Source organism: Martes martes, assembly GCF_963455335.1.
Source record: "Martes martes genome assembly, chromosome: 1".
Taxonomy (NCBI): Eukaryota; Metazoa; Chordata; class Mammalia; order Carnivora; family Mustelidae; genus Martes; species Martes martes.
The window spans coordinates 55618944-55640612 of record NC_137888.1 but is presented as its reverse complement, the minus strand read 5'-3'; the positions used below and the strand labels follow the sequence as shown (position 1 = coordinate 55640612).

Sequence of the window (21669 nt, the reverse complement as noted above, 5' to 3'; positions counted from 1 at the left end):
TTCTGAAATTATCTGTTAAAAAATAATTAGCTTGGTTTCTCACATTATGATCAGAAGAAGAAAATGCTGCTGCTTCTGTCACTGATGGATGGGATAAAATATTTTGAACTTAGATAATTTATTTCTTTTTTATATTTGAACGGCCTTCTAAGACAGTTCCGATTTGTGATGTAATCTCCAAAAATTTATTTATTTATTTTTTTGTCTCTGATTTGAAGGAGTCTGGCAATATCTGTGTTTCAGACTGGTGTTTGCATATTTAACCAGTCAATGCTAAATTACTTTCAGTAAAATTAATTTAGGCTGTCGCTGTCATTGAAGATAACAGTGTGAGATATATATATTCTTTGCCTAGTTCAGTTGCCTGAGATGTTTTAGATCAATTTGAGGAAAATAAATGGAATAAGTAAAATCAACACATGAAAATAAATACCTTCATTTTTAATTTGTTCTATATGTACAGTACTCCCATCTGTTAGTTATTCTATTTAAATTACAATGAATTGGCACAAGAGGATGGATATCTTTTGAGATTGGGTCTGATGTGTCTGTGAAGCTGGAGTCCAGAAATGAAGAATATTATTGAGTTCTCCTTCAGTTCTCTTATTGACTCACTGGACAGCATGTGGCATAAATTATATCGCATCTTATTGTTTGTCCTGCTACTGACATAAGAAAGTGTCTTAGTCTGTTCAGGCTGCTGTAACAGAACGGAAGGGTAACTTATAAACAACAGAAATTTATTTCTCATAATTCTGGAGTCTAGAAAGTCCAAAATCAAGGTGCCAGGAGATTTGATGTCTGGTGAGGGCCAACTTTCTGGTTCATAGAAAGAGCCAAGTCCTCACATTGTGGAAGGGGCAAGGGAACTCTCTGGGTTTTTAGTTTTTGTCTGTAAAATAAGATTTTAGGACCTGCCTTAGCTTGCTTCCCTTTAGACTTCAAAATGGAGACTTACTTCAGAAGAATTCAGAGTCACCAGAGCATTTGTTTTTCTTGTTGTTGTTGTTTTGAGAGAGAGAGAGAGAGAGAGCACACCCACATGCATGCAAGCAAGCATGGGCAGAGGGATAGGGACTCAATCCCAGGATCCTGAGATCATGACCTGAGCTGAAGGTAGATGCTTAACTGACTGAGCCACCCAGGTGCCTCAGAGCATTTATGTTCTTAATGCTACAGTAGAACCTGAGAACATCTAGCTGCAGAGGCTACACAGAGTCTCAGGAAGTGAGGAAAGGGGTAGTTTCTGATTCTCTCTATTTTTCCTAATCTTGTACAATAGCTGTGGTTTGTTCTGGGCTCTTGAAAATGTTAAACAGGTCTTTAGTCTTGAAACAAGCAGACTTTTACATAGAGTTTATAAATTAGATACCAACTTAAAGCAAATCAGAGGACACCCCCCCCCACACACACACACCACTTACCATTTTGAAAAAAATCAGTTACACTGAGTCAGCCAAATAATTGGTCCCTCAATACAATCAGTTTCTTTAAACACTGAATTAAGAGTTGTTCTGGTCAAAACTAATTTTGCATGTAGACACTAAATATGTGGTACTTAGGTTTTCTTAAATCCTAAAAAACTAAAATATTCTAAAATAATGGAACACTCGCCACTTCCTGATTAGCTATGTGGAAACTAACTGTTGCATTTCTAGATAAATTATTTTACATAGACCAAGATTGCTTTCATTTGTTTGTTTTCTGATATCATATAAATTTCCAGTAATTTCTCATGAAATTATGTTTGCACAAGAAACCCCCTTTCCATGCTTGTTTAATCTGATAACAACCTCATGGTAAAATTGCTTTTTAGAGCTCCCTAAATCAAAATGACCTTGGCAGCTGACATAATTTCACACTCTTGGTGGCCCACAACTCATCCAGCTTCCTTGTATTAAACTGAACAAAATAAATGAATTGAAGTCCTTTTCTTTTTCTCCTTCACATGTTGCTTCCATCACAGCTTTGTGAGTATGTATGTGTGTACATGTGTGCAATCTAAGTAACCTAATATAGGTTGTAATGGTTAACGTATATGTCAACGTGGCTGAGCCACTGTGCCCAATATGAGGTCAAACATTATTCTGGATGTCTCTGTGATGGTGTTCTTTTTTGGATGAGCTTAGCATTTAAATTGGTGGACTCGGAGTAAAGCATATGGCCCTCCATAATGTGAATGGACCCCATCCCAGAAGTTGAAGGCCTAAATAGAACAAAAACTGACCTTCCATAAGCAAGAGGGAATTCTGCCAACAGATGGCCTGAAGTTTCAAACCGAATGATCAGCTCTTTGCTGGAGTTCTGACCTGATGCCCTTCAGACTTGAACCGCAGCATTGGTTCTTCTCTGGTTTCCAGCCTGCTGGCCTACCCTGACATTTTTGGACTCGCCAGCCTCCATAATCACAGGAACCCATTCCTTACAATATATCTTTTTTTTTTTTTTTTTTTTTGCATACACATACTGATCGATACATGGGCATTCTCTAATTTTTTAATTAAATGATCAAAGAAGGGACTCCTGGGTGGCTCAGTGGGTTAAACCCTCTGCCTTCGGCTCAGGTCATGATCCCAGGGTCCTGGGATCGAGCCCCATGTCGGGCTCTCTGCTCTGCAAGGAGCCTGCTTCCTCCTCTCTCTCTCTCTGCCTGTCTCTCTGCCTACTTGTGATCTCTGTCTGTCAAATAAATAAAATCTTTTTTTTTTCAAATAAATAAATAAAATATTTTTTTCAAATAAAGTCTTTAAAATATTTTTATTTTTTAAATAAAAATAAAATAAAAAATATTTTAAAATAAAAAAATATTTTTTTAAAGATTTTATTTATTTATTTGACAGACAGAGATCACAAGCAGGCAGAGAGGCAGGTAGAGAGAGAGGAGGAAGCAAGCTCCCTGCTGAGCAGAGAGCCCAGGACCCTGGGATCATGACCTGAGCCAAAGGCAGAGGCTTTAACCCACTGAGCCACCCAGGTGCCCCAAATAAATAAAATCTTAAAAAAAAAAAAAAAGTAAATGATCAAAGAATGGAACTTTGTGGTAGCAAATGCATACTATTGTGAAAACCCTGAGATGGATTCATGTACAATCTTATTTTTTTATTGCAAACGCAAATGATTTATCTTCTTTCTTTTGTCCATTCAGTTGTGTTTTGATTTAAAAATCTCTGTGTATGTATTGGAAATGCATAAATTATGCATCAGCCTCAAATTTCTCACTGCAAAGGCCTCCAGAGTAGGAGATAGGAAATAGGGAACACTGAGTAGCTTCCAGTGTCCTCTTGAAGAGGAAAGTGCTGGGCTGAAGTCCTCACATTGCAGCTTCTTCACGTTTGATTTTTTTGACACACCTGCTACGGAAAAAGTGTTCAGGACTACTGTAAAATCAAATGTAGTCCACTTCTCTTTAGAGTGAATTTTTCAGTTTTATTGGAAAACAGTAATAAATGTCCCTGGCTAGTAGTTTAAAAATGTTGTTTCAAATTGAAATAAATATCAATATATTATGGACTAGAATGCAAAACTTGCACGAGTTTGACAAAACTCCTAAGGAGGTTTCCACTTACAGATGAATGTTTCCAGTGGGTTCCTGGTCACCATCTGCCCCCAAATAGGAGTTCAGATAGTATTCTCTACTGCCCTAAGCAGTAGAGAATTTCTAACACCTTTGTTAGAAATGTTTCAAAAGCATGATCTTAAAATAGGCTGGCTTTAAAAAGTGAAAAGTATTGAAGAAAAAGGAGAGGACCAACTCCATTTGAGAGCTCCCTCTTCCTTTAATTAAAAAGTGAGCGCTTTCGGGGTGCCTGGGTGGCTCAGTGGGCTAAAGCCTCTGCCTTTGGCTCAGGTCATGATCCCAGGGTCCTGGGATCGCCCCGCATCAGGCTCTCTGCTCAGCGGGGAGCCTGCTTCCCCCTCTCTCTCTGCCTGCCTCTCTGCCTACTTATGATCTCTGTTTGTCAAATAAATAAAGAAAATCTTTAAAAAAAAAAAAGTGAGCGCTTTCAAAAAGCAGGCAATAGAAAGTGAGCTATCAACAGTGAGTTTTAATGACACTTATTTTTTGTTTTTGATTTCCTTGTCAATAAAAGCCCTTTTGTCATTATTTTAGTTCTCATTTTAAGAGCTACAATTTATAGAGAACTTCCAATTCTAAGTCTCCACTTGGGTTTTCATATTTACTCCTTTAAACAGCTCCACGAGACAGACATATTAAATAATCTTATAAGTGGCATGGATGTGCCTCCAGGTCTCCAAAGCCCATGTTTGGGTCCTTTGCCATGTTGACTCCCACTGTTTTTGCTCTCCTGGTTTAACCATCAAAGCACATTTACTGGGCAGTAGATATGTCAGAAGTAAAGGTATTCATATTCAGATAATACTGTGCTGTTGTTTTCAGAGTGGTCCATGTTTCATGAACCTGCAACAAAAGAAACTTCAAGTCATGATCTCTGAGTATGGAAAGCACATGTTGTATCAGTTTTCTAGGTTATTGTACAGATAATCCTAAAAGACTAAGAGAAGTAGACTGGAAGGATAATACCCAGCAAGGTTTGGTTAACATACTTTTAGTGACCTGTATATTTCAATGCTTAAATGTTTTATGGTATTTTGGGGCCACTGTATGAACCAGTGTGGCAGTGTTCTGTTACATTATAGTATCTGTCACTGGATCATAGCACTGGTTTACAATTAGAGGAAGGAGTGTACCTGAAAATTTTAGTATTCCATAAAGAAGACACAGTCTATCTGCTTATATAATATTTAATTTGCCAAATAAACAAATCTCTGGTTTTATTAACTCTAAATGATGCCTGTTGGAGAAAAACATGCATAAAACTCAATGCATTATTCAAGTTGGTGGTTTTCATCAGCAAATGCTAACCAGAAATGAGCCAATCCTGGTAGACCAGTAAAAATTCAACCAGGCAGAGTAAGGATAGGACCTAGGCCCCAGAAAAACAAGGACATTCCATTTCGGTTTTTTTTTTTAATGACTTTATACAACCCTCTAGTCTGGTGATAGAGCCTGATGCATGTGTAGAGAGAAAAAGGACAAACAAGTGAAGGGATTAATTAATTTGTTATACATTTTTGTTTTCTAAATTATTAAATTTTAAGAGGGAAATCATGAATAATTGAAATCCTCAGACAATTCAGCAATTTTATTTGGCCTGGAGTTTTTTCTATCAAAAAAGTAAACCTGGAATAAAACTGGCTACAGCACATTTCTTCTTTATTTCTCTTGGAGTGAGACTTCCAAATGAATAGAAAAGTGTACAAAAGGCAAGCAAATGAAGGAGCGACATTAAAGATTTGTATAATTTTCCCAGAGGAAAATAAGCTGTTGAATAACTGAAAGGGACCTAAAATGTGACCACGATCCATTCAATCCACCCACTCAGACATGCAGTAATCTTCTGAAATTTGACTGAGGAACAGTCATTTTGATAGTTTCTGAGAAAAATGACCTTGATGGCTAAGATGTGCACGTTACTTCTGTAGCCTAGGTAAGGGAGGTTGGGTGCACAGGCAACTAATTCCAGTATGACATTTGGAGAGCTATTCACATGGGAATGGCATGCAAAGGGGAGAAAAGGAAGAAGGACAAATGTCACCCAGGAAAGAAGGGGAAGGCTTCAAAAAGGAGGGAACATTTAATTTTAGTCTTGAAGGAAGAGGTGGAGTTTACTGGACAAAAGGCACTTTAATGGGGAGGGAAGGGTAAGCATAACTCAGAGTGACTCGAGAGGAAAAAAAATCATGGGTTGGGCTGGTGGCGTGTTGATGCCTACTGTTGCAGTACCTATTCAGCCAGATAGAGGATGCATTGTTTCTCATGCAAATACCTGATCAGCCAGCATGCTGCCCCATGTATTAGGATTCCGATCTGGGTCCCAGTAATCCTGCAAATATATATGTCTTTTGAGATGTAGGAACTGGTTTGCTGGGTCCTCCAACAAAAATGGCGCTCCCAACGCTCCTGTAATTCAGAGTCCAAGAGCACAGCATCTTTTAGGGCAGTAGTTTACATCTCAACGTTTATCTTCTTAAAGAGACACAGCTGTGGCCTTTGGGAGGTTGGGGGTCTGAGAAGGGAGCCCTGAAAAAGCTATGTGCCAAGGGAGATGACTGCCGTTCAGCCTTCCCCCCCTCACTGCGCTATCACCACCCTATGTGTCCTGAATATAGTGCAGCATGAAAGTGTGTGCTGGATGGAAAAGATTTTTAGAGCCTTCTGTACCTGCTTGGGAGCCTACAGGCCTGGATTCAAATTCCAGCTCTATCACTTTTCTGGAGAAGTTGCTTAATTTCTCCAAGCTGCAGTTTTCTTGTATGTAAAAAGGTATAATAATAACAGAGTAACACAGTAACATAGGATTACCATAAGAGTTGGGTATATTAATGTTTTAAACCGTCTGGCTCAAACCAGGCAGTCAATAATCTTATTATTCCTTTCATAGCCTTCCAAAAGAGGACATATATTTCAGTTTGAAGTAGATCGCTTCCAAATCTGGCACTGTGGTTTAAACTTTAATATTGATAGATCTATCACTGAATTGAAGAACTTTGCATTTTATACTCCTTCCCAGTACAGGATTAAGGAAAAAAAAATATGATTGTTTTTTAAAATCCAGACTTTTTTAGTATCATGAAATTTTAACAGTCTAGATGGTATTTTCATTTCTAAATAAAACACAGTCACATTCAGAGTTGTAATTTGAATCAATATCAAGAAAGAACACACCCTGACCCATTTGTGGTAACAATATAATTTGTTCATTGCTTGTGATAAAGAAGCATTTATTACAAATGTTATGTTAGGTACTCTACAGCCTCAACATAACAGGACTCTATTAACCAGAGTTATAGTGAACTACAAGACATGAAACCTCTCCTCTGTAGGGGAGGGATATGAGGGGTCCAAGATTAAAAATAAAACAAGGCAACATAGGATTTGATTGTGCTAAGAGAGTTTAGGAAAAGGTGTCGTTATTGAGCTTTGAGGCTCTGGGGCACGAGCAGACATTTTCTTTTTTCTTTCTTTTTTAAAAATTTTATTAACATACAATGTATTATTTGCCCCAGGAGTACAGGTCTATGAATCACCAACAAGCAGACATTTTCATGGTCAGGAAAATTGCTGAACCTATTCCTTAAAGAAAAGATTAAATTTAGCAGGATAGGAGAAGGAGCAAAACTTTACATTTTAAGCTGGAGAAGTGATGTGGGACTGGGAATCCTTAAAACGAATGTCTGAAGACAATGGTTAGAGGTAACTAGATTATTTGTGTGTGCGTGCGCGTGCTTGTGTATGTATTGATGTCACACACAAATAATAATGATAGTTAACATTTACTGAGCATTGCACTAAAAAATACTTTACCTGAATTACCTTATTTAATACAACAAACCTAAGAAGTAGCACCTGTCAGTCACCTCATTTTGCAGACAAGGTAACTACCTCAGAGAAAAGTTAAATAATATGTTCAAGGCCACCTAGCTAGTTGGAAGGGGAGATGGAATTCACCCTTTAGAGGCATTGTGCAACATTATGTCTAAGAGATGGGAATGCTTGGTGCCAAAGAAAAGTAATAATAATTAAAAAAGCCTTATGCATTTATAGAAAAGAGACAATCATTAATTACACATTCCTTATAATCTCATGCTTTTCCAAGCTTGACCTTGAGCACTAAGCAGAATTTTAGTTATTAGTTCTATTACGTCCAGTTAAATTTGTTACCTCACTAAGCTCTAGTTCTTACTGCCTACCTTCTGAAAGTGACAACCTCTGTGGATACCACACATCAATCAGGCCGCATCTAGTGCAAAATACTACTAGTGATGAAGCAGAAAGAGGACTCAGACACATTCTCTATTAATAGGAAGTTAGCAATTTTAGTCATTCATGATTTAAAAATAAAAGACAAAAGTCAACTTTTCAGTAGATATTAGTAACAGATGCTAGAAGTAATATTGGCCTGCTTCAAGGTCATCTGATTCAGTACAATAAAGCCAGCATTCCTGTGGAAGCCATCCTCTAAGATGTTCCCCAAAGACCACTGCCTTCTTAGTATTCAGATCCTCTGTGGTCTTCCTTCATTTAGGAGTGTGGACCTGTGTGACCACAGGATACTGTGGAAATGACAGTGTGTACTTTCTGTGGCGAGCACGTAAAAGGTATTAGAGCTTCTGCCTCACACCTTTCTTGGATCACTTGCTCTAATGGAAGACTGCTGCCATGTTCTGAGGATGCTCAAGTAGCCGTGAAGAGAGGCCCACCTCTCAAGGAACTGAAGCGTTCCATCAACAGCCACACAAACGAACCACCTGGGAACCTGATGCTTTCATCCCAGTTAAACCTTCAGATCATAACAGCCCTCACCAACATTTTTACTATAATCTCATGAGAGTTCCTGAGTCAGAATTACTGACTTAAGCCACTCCCAAATTCCTCAGAAACTGTAAGATATGTCTTGTTCTAAGTTGCTACTGTTTGGGGATATTGTTAGGTCATAGTAGATAACTAATATGCTGCATTATGAATGCCTATTGATGTCAGCATAAACTGCTAATCACCAGAGCTGAGACACAGATAAAGCAAGTAAGTCCACAAATAGAAGATAGAAACCTGCTGTCAACCTTACACAAGTTTTGTGCCATAAGATCTCCCCTCGCCTCACCCTCATCCCTGTTCTGATAATCATCATTGCGTAGAAAGATAAACAAAAAACAAGAAACTCCCATTATATTCAGAGCTCATAAATAATTATAAGGAAACATACTGTGACCAGACCATTTGAAGGGGGAGTGATTAATTCTTTTTTTTTTTTTTTGAAGATTTTATTTATTTATTTGACAGACAGAGATCACAAGCAGGCAGAGGCAGGCAGAGAGAGAGGCAGAAGCAGGCTCCCCGCTGAGTGGAGAGCCTGATGTGGGGCTCGATCCCAGGACCCTGGGATCATGACCTGAGCCGAAGGCAGAGGCTTTAACCCACTGAGCCACCCAGGTGCCCCTGAAGTTCTGGTTTTAACTGAGATGTGTTCATAGGTGACTTCTCAGATTTCTCTTCATTCTCTTTGAAGAAAAGGTGTCAGTTACAGTGTTAACACTTTTAAACACTTTTCTGTTTAAAAATAAAAGGAGGAGTGGGAGGTTTTCAAAACAAAGAGATTATTTAGGCAAAGGATATCCAGCATCAATATCTAATCAGTGTTTCTCTTTTTTTTAAAAGATTTATTTATTTGAGAGAGAGAGCAAGAGAACTTGAGCAGGGGGAGGTACAGAGGGAGAGGGAGAGAGGAGCCCAAGCAGACTCCTCACTTAGCACAGAGCCTGACACAGAATCAGTCCCATGACCTGAGATCACAACCTGAGCTGAAATCAGCTGAGTTGGTCGCTTAACCCACCGGCCACCCAGGCACCCCTTTAATAAATGTTTCTACAAAAATTATGCTTAAGATATAATTTGCAAGTGCACATTAACCACTTAAGATAGTGTTACTTGAAATCTTCCAAAAGTAAAACCAATATTCTGCACCATGATTGTCCTGGTGCCTTGTCTAATCACTGCGGGGAAAAAAAATGCTGTTACATAAATCTTGGCAGAGAAGCTTTAAAATATAAACCATAGCTATTTTAAGCTCTAATAATTCTGTCTTTTGTAAATCTTCTCTCTTTTTGCTCATGGAAGATGTTTCAGTGATACAATGTCCCCCACGCCCCCACCCTTGCCCCTGAACAAAGCACCTACCTCAGCTTTATGCACCCAACAGACATCCAATAAATATTAATTGATGGTGATAATAGCATCACCCACGAGAGAGACAGAAAGTAGTATTTATTATCCTACTTTACAAATGAGAAAATTGACACACAGAGATGAAATGACTCACTCAAGGTCATGCAGTAAGTCATTGGCAGAGCCGGAAATAAAATGCAAGTAATACAGAAGGGCATGCTATTATCCTCTCTGCTTGAGAAATTTCTCCTCCCTTTTTCATTCTGCCTGATCAACCTTGAAAGTTGATGAGAGCAAGATCACAGTTTGTGTTTGTAAGCCTCTATAATACTGCTGGGGTTTGAAAACTGAACCCTGAGTTTTATTACTTTGTTGGTTTTTAATTTTTTTTAATGTAAGCAGTATCAGCCAGGTTAATGCCTTTTTTAAACTTTTAAATCATAAGCTATAAAAATATCTTCTTTTTCTTTCCAATTCCCTACACACCCTCCTTCCTTTCATCCCATATCATAGCAGTTTTAATAGGATCTGTCAAGCTTAGTTCTGCTATCTAAACATGTCTCAAATATCCTCTGCAGAAAATTCTGTACTGTTGAAATAAGGCAGACACTTCAGAGTATGGAGATATTGGAGAGCACAGCTCTTGCCACACAAACCAAGAAGGATAGAGATGGGGAGTCTTATCCTACCCGCGACAGTGATTAGTTGTGTCATTTGTTGGTTGCTCCTGTCCCTCCATTTCCTGTTCTGTAAAATGGGGCCTGATTGTATGAAGCCACCTAAGATCTCTTGCAGCTCTAACATTTTTAACTGGAATGTATTCATAACCAGTAGGTCATTAATTGAAACTTACTTTCTCTGCATGGGATTAGGGCATCAGAAGCATATAGAATATGCTAAGTGGGTACAGCTCCTAGTACTGCTAGGGAGCTTACACGCTGAGAAATTCAGCACTGAGATAGACAGAAATAAGTGAAAGAGAAGTCAAAGTAGACCTAGTCAATAATTAAAGCAGTACAAATAAAAATGTATTCATTTATGCACAGAGATGGGTGCCCATCATGGGCTGAGGAGCTGTATGCTGGCGACATTAGCTGTACAGTTAGAAATGGAAGGATTCCCTATTTTGCCATCACCCAGGGAAGGCTGAAAAAGAGTCTTTAAATGTGATAGTGGAGAAATAACTGAATAGTCTTTATACTGTGCACATGACCATGAAGATGATCTTTAGGGTAGGAACCTACATGCTAAAAAGATCAGAAAGCCTGATGTAAAATGCATGATATGGAACTGAAGGACAGAGCCTGATGGCAGAGTCCTGTTTTTTTCCCTGTAGAAGGAGCTCATTTGAAGTAACCTCAGGCCACCCTTCTCCCCTTTGTAGCCTCTGCCTCTCAGAAGGGGGAATGCCGCCATGCAACTGGTAAGTCCAAGAGGCATTGCTTGGCATGTCCAGCTAGCTCTTCCTTCTTCCCCCTGAGAGTTAGCTGCCTTCTGTGATGACGTTTTCTCTTCTGGTTCTGCAACCTGCAAGTTGATATGAAATTTGCCAAATCCTGGGGTCCAGTCATGAGGCCCTTTATATCTTATCTATGTCTTCCAAATTGGTCTTTCTCAGTAATAAATGGAACTGATTGTCTTCCATGCTCATCTTTGGTTTATTTTTCAACTTGATTGAAAGCAGGCCTAGAAGTGGTTACGGGCAGGGGCGGGGGATAGAGTTCTATGTATCCAAAGGTGGTGCAGACAATCCAACAGGTCTGTTGTCTCAGAGCATCCATAAGAAACAGGGAAACAAAAAAGTACAGCACAGACAGGGTGCTCCAACCAGCAAGAGCTTGTCGTCCCTGAAAAGCCACCACCGTGACTTCACAGAAATGCCCAACAAATCCATAGATTGGACCACAGCTAGCTATTTCCCTTAGAGGCTGGATGATACTGCTCTCTGCAGTGGTACCTGATGCCTGGTGCCAAGTTGGAGAATATGCATGACGGTCCTGCCACAAGTTCCAAAATACTCAGAGATGGGATGCTGAAAGCAAAGCACTTAGCACTCAGCATAAGCAATGAAAGAATAACATTTATTATTTACTATTTTTATTGGCCCAAGTCTTAGTCCCTTCCCTTAAAATGTTTATGTCTTTAGAAAAAAGATGAAGTAACTGCCCAGACACATAGATGAAGTATTAAACCAAAGTCTAAATAGTCACTAGGAATTAAGGACAAAAGAGGATCAGGAGAACAGTTTATACAGACATCTTGGCAATATGGTAAAATTTTCAAAGATCTAAGTGTAGGAGAAATGTTATAACTTTGTGAGTAATTAAAATACTCATGTTTAGGTTTGTATGTTTAAAGTTAAATATTTTAGGGGGTCTGGATGGCTCAGTTGGTTAAGCATCTGCCTTCGGCTCAGGTCATGATCTCAGGGTCCCGCGATCGAGCCCCACGTCGGGCTCTCTGCTCAGTGGAGAGCCTGCTTCTCCCGCTGCCCCTCACCCAGCTGGTGCTCTCTCTTTCTCTCTCTCTGAAATAAATACAATCTTTAAAGTTTAGTATTTTATTCTCTGCATTAAGTAAGTAATTTTTGTTATAAAATATGAAATAGTTATTTTTTTCTTCCTACTCTAAATTTTGGTCACTGATCCAAAAATTTATGATGGAAGACAGAAGAGTTATATTTAGTATCATAGATTCTCTCACTTTGCTGCAATTCAGATAAATGTTAATGAGAGAGAGAATGAGAAGAAATTGGGTTTGAAGAAAAAAAGAGAAGGGAGAAATCAGGAAAATTAGTCAAAGGAAGCAGAGACAAAATAAGGGAAGTTACAAAAACAAAAGTTAAAAAGGTGAAAAGCTGTGGGAAAAGGGAACAGGGAAGTAAAAAGAGGGCAGAGAGTCAATGGAAGTCAGCTGGAAAAAAGAAAGAGACCCTGAACTTCGGGACAAACACCCAAACCCCATCATCTTAGTAAACTGTTAATGAAATGCTTTCGTAAATGAACTTTCAACTCAGAGAACTTTGGCTTTATTGACGTTATAGTTGCTGGCGTGTTGAGTACTTCTCAAAGTAAACAGGAACTAGTATTACTCAAATTTAAGTTCAGTCTGTTTTAACCTGCTCGCAGCATGCTAACATACACCCACATACATGCTCACATGCACTACCATGTAATTCCCTGGGGCACACTTTGGAGCTGGCAGATCTTTTATTAGCTTTTGATTTTGTGGAGAGAGAAATTTGTAACTCACGAGAGGCAATGTTTTATATGATTCAATAGTAACCCCTTCTGGGTCATTACCTGTGTGTGTTGATGGGTCTTCCAACTCTAGTGCCATGACAAATGATGCCATGTGGACAGGAAAATAGATGGTTTTCCTGAAACACTCAGAGTGCCCAACAAATCTAGTTATAGGCCATGATATTTTTCTCTAACCTAGATATTTCCCAGTTTATTCTCACTACTTATTTTCTTGAGAGTATCAATCAATCTTAAGCCAAAGTGAGTAGATAAAATTAAGAAGAAGTTCTTATAAAATAAACTAAAACTATATCTAGAAATACAGACTCTCCAAAGAACAGGATGGTGGTGGTGGTGGGGTGTGGCTGAATGACCGAGAAGAGCCATTCCTTCTATAGATTGTACAGAAAGCAAACATGGAGGGGTTGGAGGGGCTGACTCAGTCAAGGGGAAGAAAATGTAAGCTTAAGAGCTCTTATCTAAAAAATCCAAACCAAAGCAACCAACCAAAAACCTTCAAGACAAATCGCTTGTGGTTACTAGGCGTGGAGTGAAAAGTAAGAGCTGGAACAATGCTTAGAGAAAGGGGTGAAAGTCAGTTTGCTTCCCCTGTCTAAAACCAGAAGACATACTTGGACTTCATGTGATCTGATCGCAGGTTAATAATATGGCATGAACCTTCATATTGTCCCACTATGGGTCAACTTTAAGGACCGGTTTATTTACTTTGTGAAATACTTTCCAAATACATGTATTTTCCATATATTTTCTTTGTGTGGAATGGGGCAGTTTGATTCTGATGAGTGCCTTCTGGAGGTGAAACATATGAGTTTAGAACTTCTCTCTATCCTCACCACAACTAGAAACTGTTATAGAAAGCCTCTGCTTATTTCTTAGTTTGGTTCTGTTTACATACATAGAGTCACCCAGCTCCCTTACTCCTGGCCTGTTCTTGTAGAACCAATGGCTGTGATACTGGCCTTGTTCCTTTCTCTGGAGGTGTTCTTGCTGTGTGCTCCTTTGCCTGTCCCATTGCTACACGTTCCACATCTAGCACAGCAGTGCCAGTGTGGACAGTTTGCGTAGTAGAAAGAAGGATATTGTTCTCAGAAGAGCTGGAGGTAGAATTTGCACGTGAATCTGGCATCCGCCATGAATTAACTGTGTAGCTTAATCATTTAACTTCTCTAAGCCTAAATTCCCTTGTGAAATAAAAATCATGATACTTGCACAGTGATTATGAGAGTTGACCTATGGTAACATATGGAAAGCCCCTCCCCACAGAACAAAGACTTAAAAGAGTAGTATTCACATTTGCTGGGTTTATTATAGGAGAAGGCAGTTCTTGACCTAAATGCTGAAGACAGGGTTTTTGTTTTGTTTTTTAATCAAATCATGACACTTGCACTTTTAATTCTCTGACCAGGGAACCAGTTGCAATGTGTATAAATTACTATTTTAAGAAAATCAATAAATGATTTGAGGACTATGCTCATAAATGTAATTACTTGGGGGAAGGTTCTTCATCATGTTTGGCTTCAGCATTCCCATTAGGAAAATGGATAATGAGATCTTTTCCCTATTTACTTCAAATTAAGTTCTAGACAAAAAAGTAAAACTTCTGTTCCACAACAGAGAAAACTTTTTTTAAATATAAAGTCAAACTTTAAAGATGGCTGTTTTCTTATGACACATAGAGAGCTCCAGGGAAGGGCAGATGAATAGGCTACATTCTTAAATGAAAAATGGGAGGAGGGAGAGAGGAAGGGAAGAAGGTTTTTTCAAGCTATGATTTCCTACTTGAGAGCTGTGTGATGTGGAAAATGTCAGTTAAACGAATCATCTATGTAACAAATGAATCCGATTCTAAAGATTTCAGTGTACTCAGCCTACACACTGTAGTCTTCTTTCCTGATATCAGAAGGGCTAACCCCACTGTGTCAATGTTCCTCTGTCCTCAGTTTCTTTCTTTTTTTTTCAAAGATTTATTTATTTATTTATTTATTTATTTATTTATTTGACAGACAGAGATCACAAGTAGGCAGAGAGGCAGGCAAAGAGAGAGAGGAGGAAGCAGGCTCCCCACTGAGCAGAGAGCCCGACACGGGGCTCGATCCCAAGACCCTGGGATCACGACCTGAGCTGAAGGCAAAGACTTTAACCTACTGAGCCACCCAGGCACCCCTGTCCTTAGTTTTTAATTCTCAACTTATTTCATGAACTTTAACCACATAATCTTATTTCTTTATATTTTAAGCGAAATCAGTCAAACCAGTTGTCTTTCTAGGCAGACATATTTGTGCCTCAGCTGGAGTTAAAGTTAATTCCAACTTGTTTCTTAAGAAAGTCCCTAAAAGGCATTTTGCAGGACCGTTTTCCTTTTACCTGATTTTTTCTTTTTGCCAGATATTTTTGACCCTGCATGTTCACAGGCAGGGCTTTTCACCTTGTGCTAATTCACCATCACCCACTCTGAAGCCAACTGCATGGATCAGCAGGCAAAGCAAAGCAATAACTGGTGGATTATAACTAGCCCATGACTTCAATTTACAGTGCGCTCCTGAGACACTCACTTAAACTGAGCCAGCCTCACTTTCTTCATCTGGAGATGTGGGCTGTAACCGGCTGTGATTACACATGCCTTGATGATAATTGCCTAATAATAACTTGGCTAAAAATTTCTAAGTCATTTATTTAAACATGTCCTAAATGCAAAGTATAACATTGGTGATTAAAATTTATTAGAATTATCTATATGCTTAAGAATAAAAGGCTAATTATATACACATACATGTATGTACACACATATTAGATTCATATCTTAGGTAGATGTCTATATCCTTTTATTGATCTGTGTGTGTATGTGTGTGTGCACGCACACGTGCACCTCAAGAAAAATATGTAATCTTCTTTGCATGGGTTTCAAGTTGATCATAAAAGTAGAAATTTATTCTTATTTAAGCATTTTATCAGAAGAACTTATAAATTGTAGAGATTTAACTGTGAAAATAATTTACACTTTTGTATTTTCAGTTTTGGTTACAAAAAAAACAAATGATCTCTCAGTTCCATTCAGATAGAAGTCACTGAATTATTGGGTCAGTTTGGCAGCAAATCATCTGACCTTCAGTACCTTCCTTGATCTGTCTTTAAAACACCACTTCTCTGAGCTACAGCTTGCTCTAAAGGTTAATGAATTCACACTCTCAAAGTACCTTGAGGTCTCCACATAATGGTACTATGTAAGTATTACAGTTTCTAAAAGACATTTGAAATCTTTCTTTGTTCAAGGACATAAGAGCTCTTCTTTGGAGGCAGTCCTTAAATAGATTTCCTAGCAATAGTGACACGTTAATATCTTAATACCTAATCAGGAATAAAATGATCACACGCAATTAACACTAACATGCTCAAAACCATCTTATGCCATGATAGTTGGGTTTTCCCAATGTTCTAGAATGGCTCTGTGGATAGAACATATTTGTTCATCTTTGAAAAAGTCAAAAGGGGTTATCTTGCCACCTAATCATTGTTAAAGACATGATAAATAAAAAAGAAATGGATTCTTACCTATAAGCAATGTCGAACACAGGGCTACTTGAAGCATTTTATAGGCCATAATCCTGTTTTGGAAAGAAAAGATTTATTTATTTTAATTTACACCAAGCAAAGCTTTAGGGCACCGCGACTGCTTTCCAGGAGAGTGAAGCATTTGCCGTGTTACCTGGCCGCCTTGTGAGCTGAGACAAGTCAGAGAGGCCGTTGCTTAAGATGGATTTTTTTTTATATGACTCCTGCCTTTTTACCCTTTGGACTTTTTGGGCTGACTTTTTACAAGCTGTTCTTATATGGGCATGTGTTTATTTACTAATTTTATCATCCATACAGGCTAATGTCATATAGTGTAAAAAAAAAAAAAGGGTGGAAAAACTGAATCACTCATACATGGCTGGTGGGAATATAAAATGGTTTAGTCACTTTGGAAAACAGTTTGACAGTTTCTTATAAATCTGAGCGTGCATTTACCATCCAACCCTGCAATTGCACCACTGGGCATTTGTTGCAGAGAAATGAAAACTTACGCTCCTACAAAAACTTCTACAAGAATGTTTCACAGCAGCCTTATTAGCCATAGGCAAGAACTGGAAACAACCCAGCTGTCCTTTAACAGCTGAATGTTTAGCATATTGAAATATTGCAAGACCATGAATTATAACAATATGGTAAAAATTGCTGATAGACACAACAACTTAGAGGGATCTCAAGGGAATTAGGATAGGTGACCAGTCCCCAATGGTCAAATATGCCACGATATCACTCATGTAACCTTCTTGAAATGACAAAATTATAGAAATGGGGAACAGATTAGTAGTTGCTAGAGATTAGGCATGGAAGGGGGAGAAGGATGTGCTTATATGGGGCCAATGAGGGACACTTATAGTGATAGAACTGTTTGGTATCTTGGCTGCGGTGGTGGTAGGCGTGAACATAAGTGTGATAAAATTGCATGGAACCAAATACAGATAATTCCAGACACATACACATGACAGATGAGTACACTTAAAACTGGGGCAATCTGAATAGGATTAGTAGATCGCATCAGTGTCAATGTCTTGGCTGTAATATCACATTATAGCTTTGCATGATGATACCATTGAGGTTAACTGAGTGAATGGCACTCAGGATCTCTCTCTATTATTTCTTACAAGTGTGTGTGTGGTTCTATATCTCAAAACAAAATGTTTAAAGACAAAGGAATGTTTGGGACTCCTGGGTGTCTCAGTCAATGAAGTGTCTGCCTTGGACTCGGGTCAATGTCTCATAGTCCTGGGATTGAGCCCTGCGTTGGGCTCCCTACTAAGAAGAGTCTGCTTCTCCCTCTCCCTCTGCCCTTCCCCCCCTACCCCTGTTCATGCTCTCTCTCACTCTTGAGTGCTCTTAAGTGTGTTCTCTCTCAAATTAAAAGAAAAGATCATTAAAAAAAGACAAAAGAATGTTTAACTGCATTACAAAATGTGTTTCCGAACTAAAGTACACAATGAATAAAACCACGATACTTTTTAAATTTTGATTTTTTTTTTAGATTTTTATTTATTTATTTGACAGATAGAGATCACAAGTATGCAGAGAGGCAGGCAGAGACAGAGAGGAGGAAGCAGGCTCCCTGCCGAGCAGAGAGTCTGATGTGGGGCTCGATCCCAGGACCCTGAGATCATGACCCGAGCCGAAGGCAGAAGCTTAACCCACTGAGCCACTCAGGCACCCCTAAATTTTGATTTTTTAAACAATTACCCTTTTCTGTGGCATGATTAACAGTTAACAAAGGGGCGCCTGGGTGGCTCAGTGGGTTAAGCCTCTGCCTTCGGCTCGGGTCATGATCTCGATGTCCTGGCTCCGAGTCCCGCATGGGGCTCTCTGCTTGGCAGGAAGCCTGCTTCCCCCTCTCTGTCTGCCTGCTTCTCTGCCTACTTGTGATCTCTGTCAAATGGATGAATAAGATCTTTAAAAAAAAAAACAAAAAAACAGTTAACTAAATAAATTCATCGTCTTATAATTTATTCTCAACAGCAAATCATACATCTGTTAGTCTCTTCAAAATTAGGCAATCTGAAACAAGCAGGTATAGAGGTATAAAAGGGGTAGAAAATAATTTTCTTATCTATCTTTGAATTGTAGAGAGTGTTTAGAAACCTGGATCCACCTAGTTGAGAGTTATGCCTCTAATTACCGATAGAAGGCTTGCGAAGAGAGATATTTGGAAATAGGCATGGTGAAATCTTGGCAGCCTATCCCATGTATCCATCTACGTGTCCAGCTGTTGCCACATTTCTGTGATTCTTCCTTGTTTTTTGCTCAGTGGAGAGGTATAAATATGTAATTATGTGATAGACTAGACGAATTGCAAGGAAGTAAAAAAAATACTTTTTGTTACCTGAAGTACACTCGAACAAAGGAGAAATTCATCTTCGTCTCTTTTCTTCTCTCCATCATTCTTCAACTTTTGGACCTAAAGTGATGCTTGGCTGGAGTGGGGGTGGGGGCAGGGTCACCTTCCACCTCTTTCACGCCACTCTTCTCACAAAATGGGTTATTCATCTGTTACATTGGTTGAAATGTAGAACACAAGTATAAAATAATAATGGTTTTCCTGTGAATTTTATGTACATTATCTCATTTAATTCTTATGACTATTCATTGATGAAGGCATCTTTATCATTTTACAAGTGAGTAAACTGAGGCTCAGAGAGATTTTATAACTTGTCCATGGAGCACTCAGAAATTACAGGGTGAAACTTTGCAAGGGAAATGGAGTGACTGCTGAGCTCAGAGGCACAAGCCAGTGAAATGAAACAAATTAGGTGACTGTGACCCCAGTTCGGTCAATAGGTGATGGTGGCTTGGACAACTCAATTTTGCAGGGGTGGTATGTGTATAAGATAAGATCCTATATGGGCCAGAAAATGTCCTTCCAGGTGCACAAATCCTTCTCTGATCCCCTCAAATCAAATCTGGCTGCTCTTTCTCACATCTGCATACCTTTGGCCCTTAGGCCATGTCTCCCTGTATTATGCATGGTTTCATATGTGCATCTCACCTTTCGCAGTGGATTCTTTCTGAAGGCTGGTTGGTTCTGTGTCTTACTCCTACTCATATGCCTTCAATGCCTAGCAGAGTGCTTATTGTATAATAGCCCTCAATAAATGTGATTGAACCTTGAATTGAAGTTGAGTTGAGTCAACTGATTCAAATTAAACTCAACTACATTAAATTAAGAATCAGTATTTTTCTGCACTGGTCTATCAGTATTTCAGTCTTATCCTACTAGCTGTAAAATGCAAGTATAATGTAGCAGTTTGTTTTTATGTTGAAGCTTGGGTTTTAAATAGTGTTTCCCCGAGCTTGTCTCTTCTTATGATCTATAAGAGAAAAAAGTTGGGTGCATGAAAATTGACAGTCTTTAATTATAGAGACATAAGACATTATAATTATAAAGACAAAGAAATGTTCTTTGAAACTAAACTGAAAAATACAAAGATCAAGTGGCATAAATTAATGAAGGTCATCAATGGAGTCTGTTTACAACTTTGATGATTTATACTTAGAAATTATTCTTTTAATATGATATGATGGACCTTGATAAGCTCCCATGGTCTCTTTCATATCAATGAAATATAAATGTTAAAAAATATGAGATCAGATCCAATATTATAAAAAAATTTTAAAGAAGAAACAATAAAACTTTATTTTACCAAGGAGGAAGCTGAACTTAGTTTCTGCTTTGTCATGCCAGCAATGCAGTCAGACCCAGTAAACTGCAAAGCTCTGGCAAATCCAATGTTCATTTATAAAATTCTGATAAGAAGTGATGAAGGGCATGCTGGAGTCTAGAGTCATTTAATGACATCATCAGCATCAATAAAAGGTGAAGAGTCAGCCAACATGTTGGAGGAGAAGATATTAACCCTTATAAACATCGTACTAAACTTTCAACTGCATTCAACCTATTGAAAATAAGCTGTTTCGGATGCCTGGGTGGCTCAGTCGGTTAAGCGTCTGCTTTCAGTTCAGGTCATGATCCCAGAGTCCTGGGATCGTGTCCCACATCGGGCTCCTTGCTCAGCAGGAAGTCTGCTTCTCCATCTGCCTACTGCTCCCCCTGCTTGTGTGCTCACTCTTTCCCTCTCTCTTGCTCACAAATAAATAAATAATCTTTAAAAGATAAACCAACAAAATAAGCTAGTGATAGCACTTATTTTTGTGAAGTTACTTGAGATTTTTGAAGATTTCTAGGTGGGAACAAAATTTGACCAGAGCACATGGTAAAGGAGTCAGTTTTAAACTGATTTGATAACAAATGGCTTTGTTGTCATTGATAGTCCAAGAGTAGAACATGCCATCATTATCAGGTGAAACCTCAACTTAGGAGTACACTTTCCCTCCTAGGACTGATGGAATATCTCATTATAGCAGGGGGTAGTGGCTGTTGAGGCAGAGAATAGCATAGCAATTACATTCCAGCAGGGAGTAAGGGTTTCCATGAGGTCTTGTGCTACTTGCGGAAAGTAGCTCTTTAATAGCCTTATTAATGTACCAAGATGGTACATTATGACTCGGTTGCTGTAATGCAGAAACTACTTTTATGTATGTATGTATGTATGTATGTATAAAGATTTTTTATTTTTAAGTAATCTCTAAACCCAAAGTGAGGCTTGAACTCACAAGCCTGAGATCAAGAGCTACATGTTCTGACTGAGCCAGCCAGGTGCCCTGGAAATTACTTTTATTTTATTTTATTTGTATTATTTTTTAAAGATTTACTTACTGATTTTGAGAGAGAGAGAGTGCAACAGGGGGAGGGAGGGAGAGAGAGAGACAGAGAAGAGCAGACTCCTTGCTGAATGCAGAGCCATGACCTTGAGATCACTGCTTGAGCCGAATTTAAAAGTCAGATGTTCAATCAACCTAGCCACCCAGGTATCCCCAGCCCCAAACTACTTTCCAAGTATTTTGTAGAATATTGTTTTGCCTTGGAAGCTAGAACTTTTGCTTTTGTTTGTTGTTGTTGTTTTTCTCAAAATAAAATAAAACCTTGCTGAGAGCAAACAAGCAGTGTAGTCTCTCTTCAGCCTGTCCCCTGCTTAGAAGTACATTGTTCTCCCTCTTGAGCCTTTGGGGCTTCTG

At 38.7% G+C, this 21669-nt stretch overlaps 1 protein-coding gene across 1 annotated transcript; it reads right to left on the bottom strand.

The window, feature by feature from the left end:
* Window positions 1-4330: 4330 nt before the first annotated feature.
* Window positions 4331-16606, bottom strand: LOC308347667 (uncharacterized protein C3orf85; the record flags this gene model as incomplete). The annotated part of the gene is made up of 3 exons (XM_080811289.1): window positions 4331-4420; window positions 5850-5983; window positions 16558-16606. The coding sequence occupies 3 exons, from the start codon at window positions 16604-16606 to the stop codon at window positions 4331-4333; spliced, it is 273 nt and encodes a 90-aa protein (XP_080667415.1).
* Between the last annotated feature and the right edge of the window lie 5063 nt (window positions 16607-21669).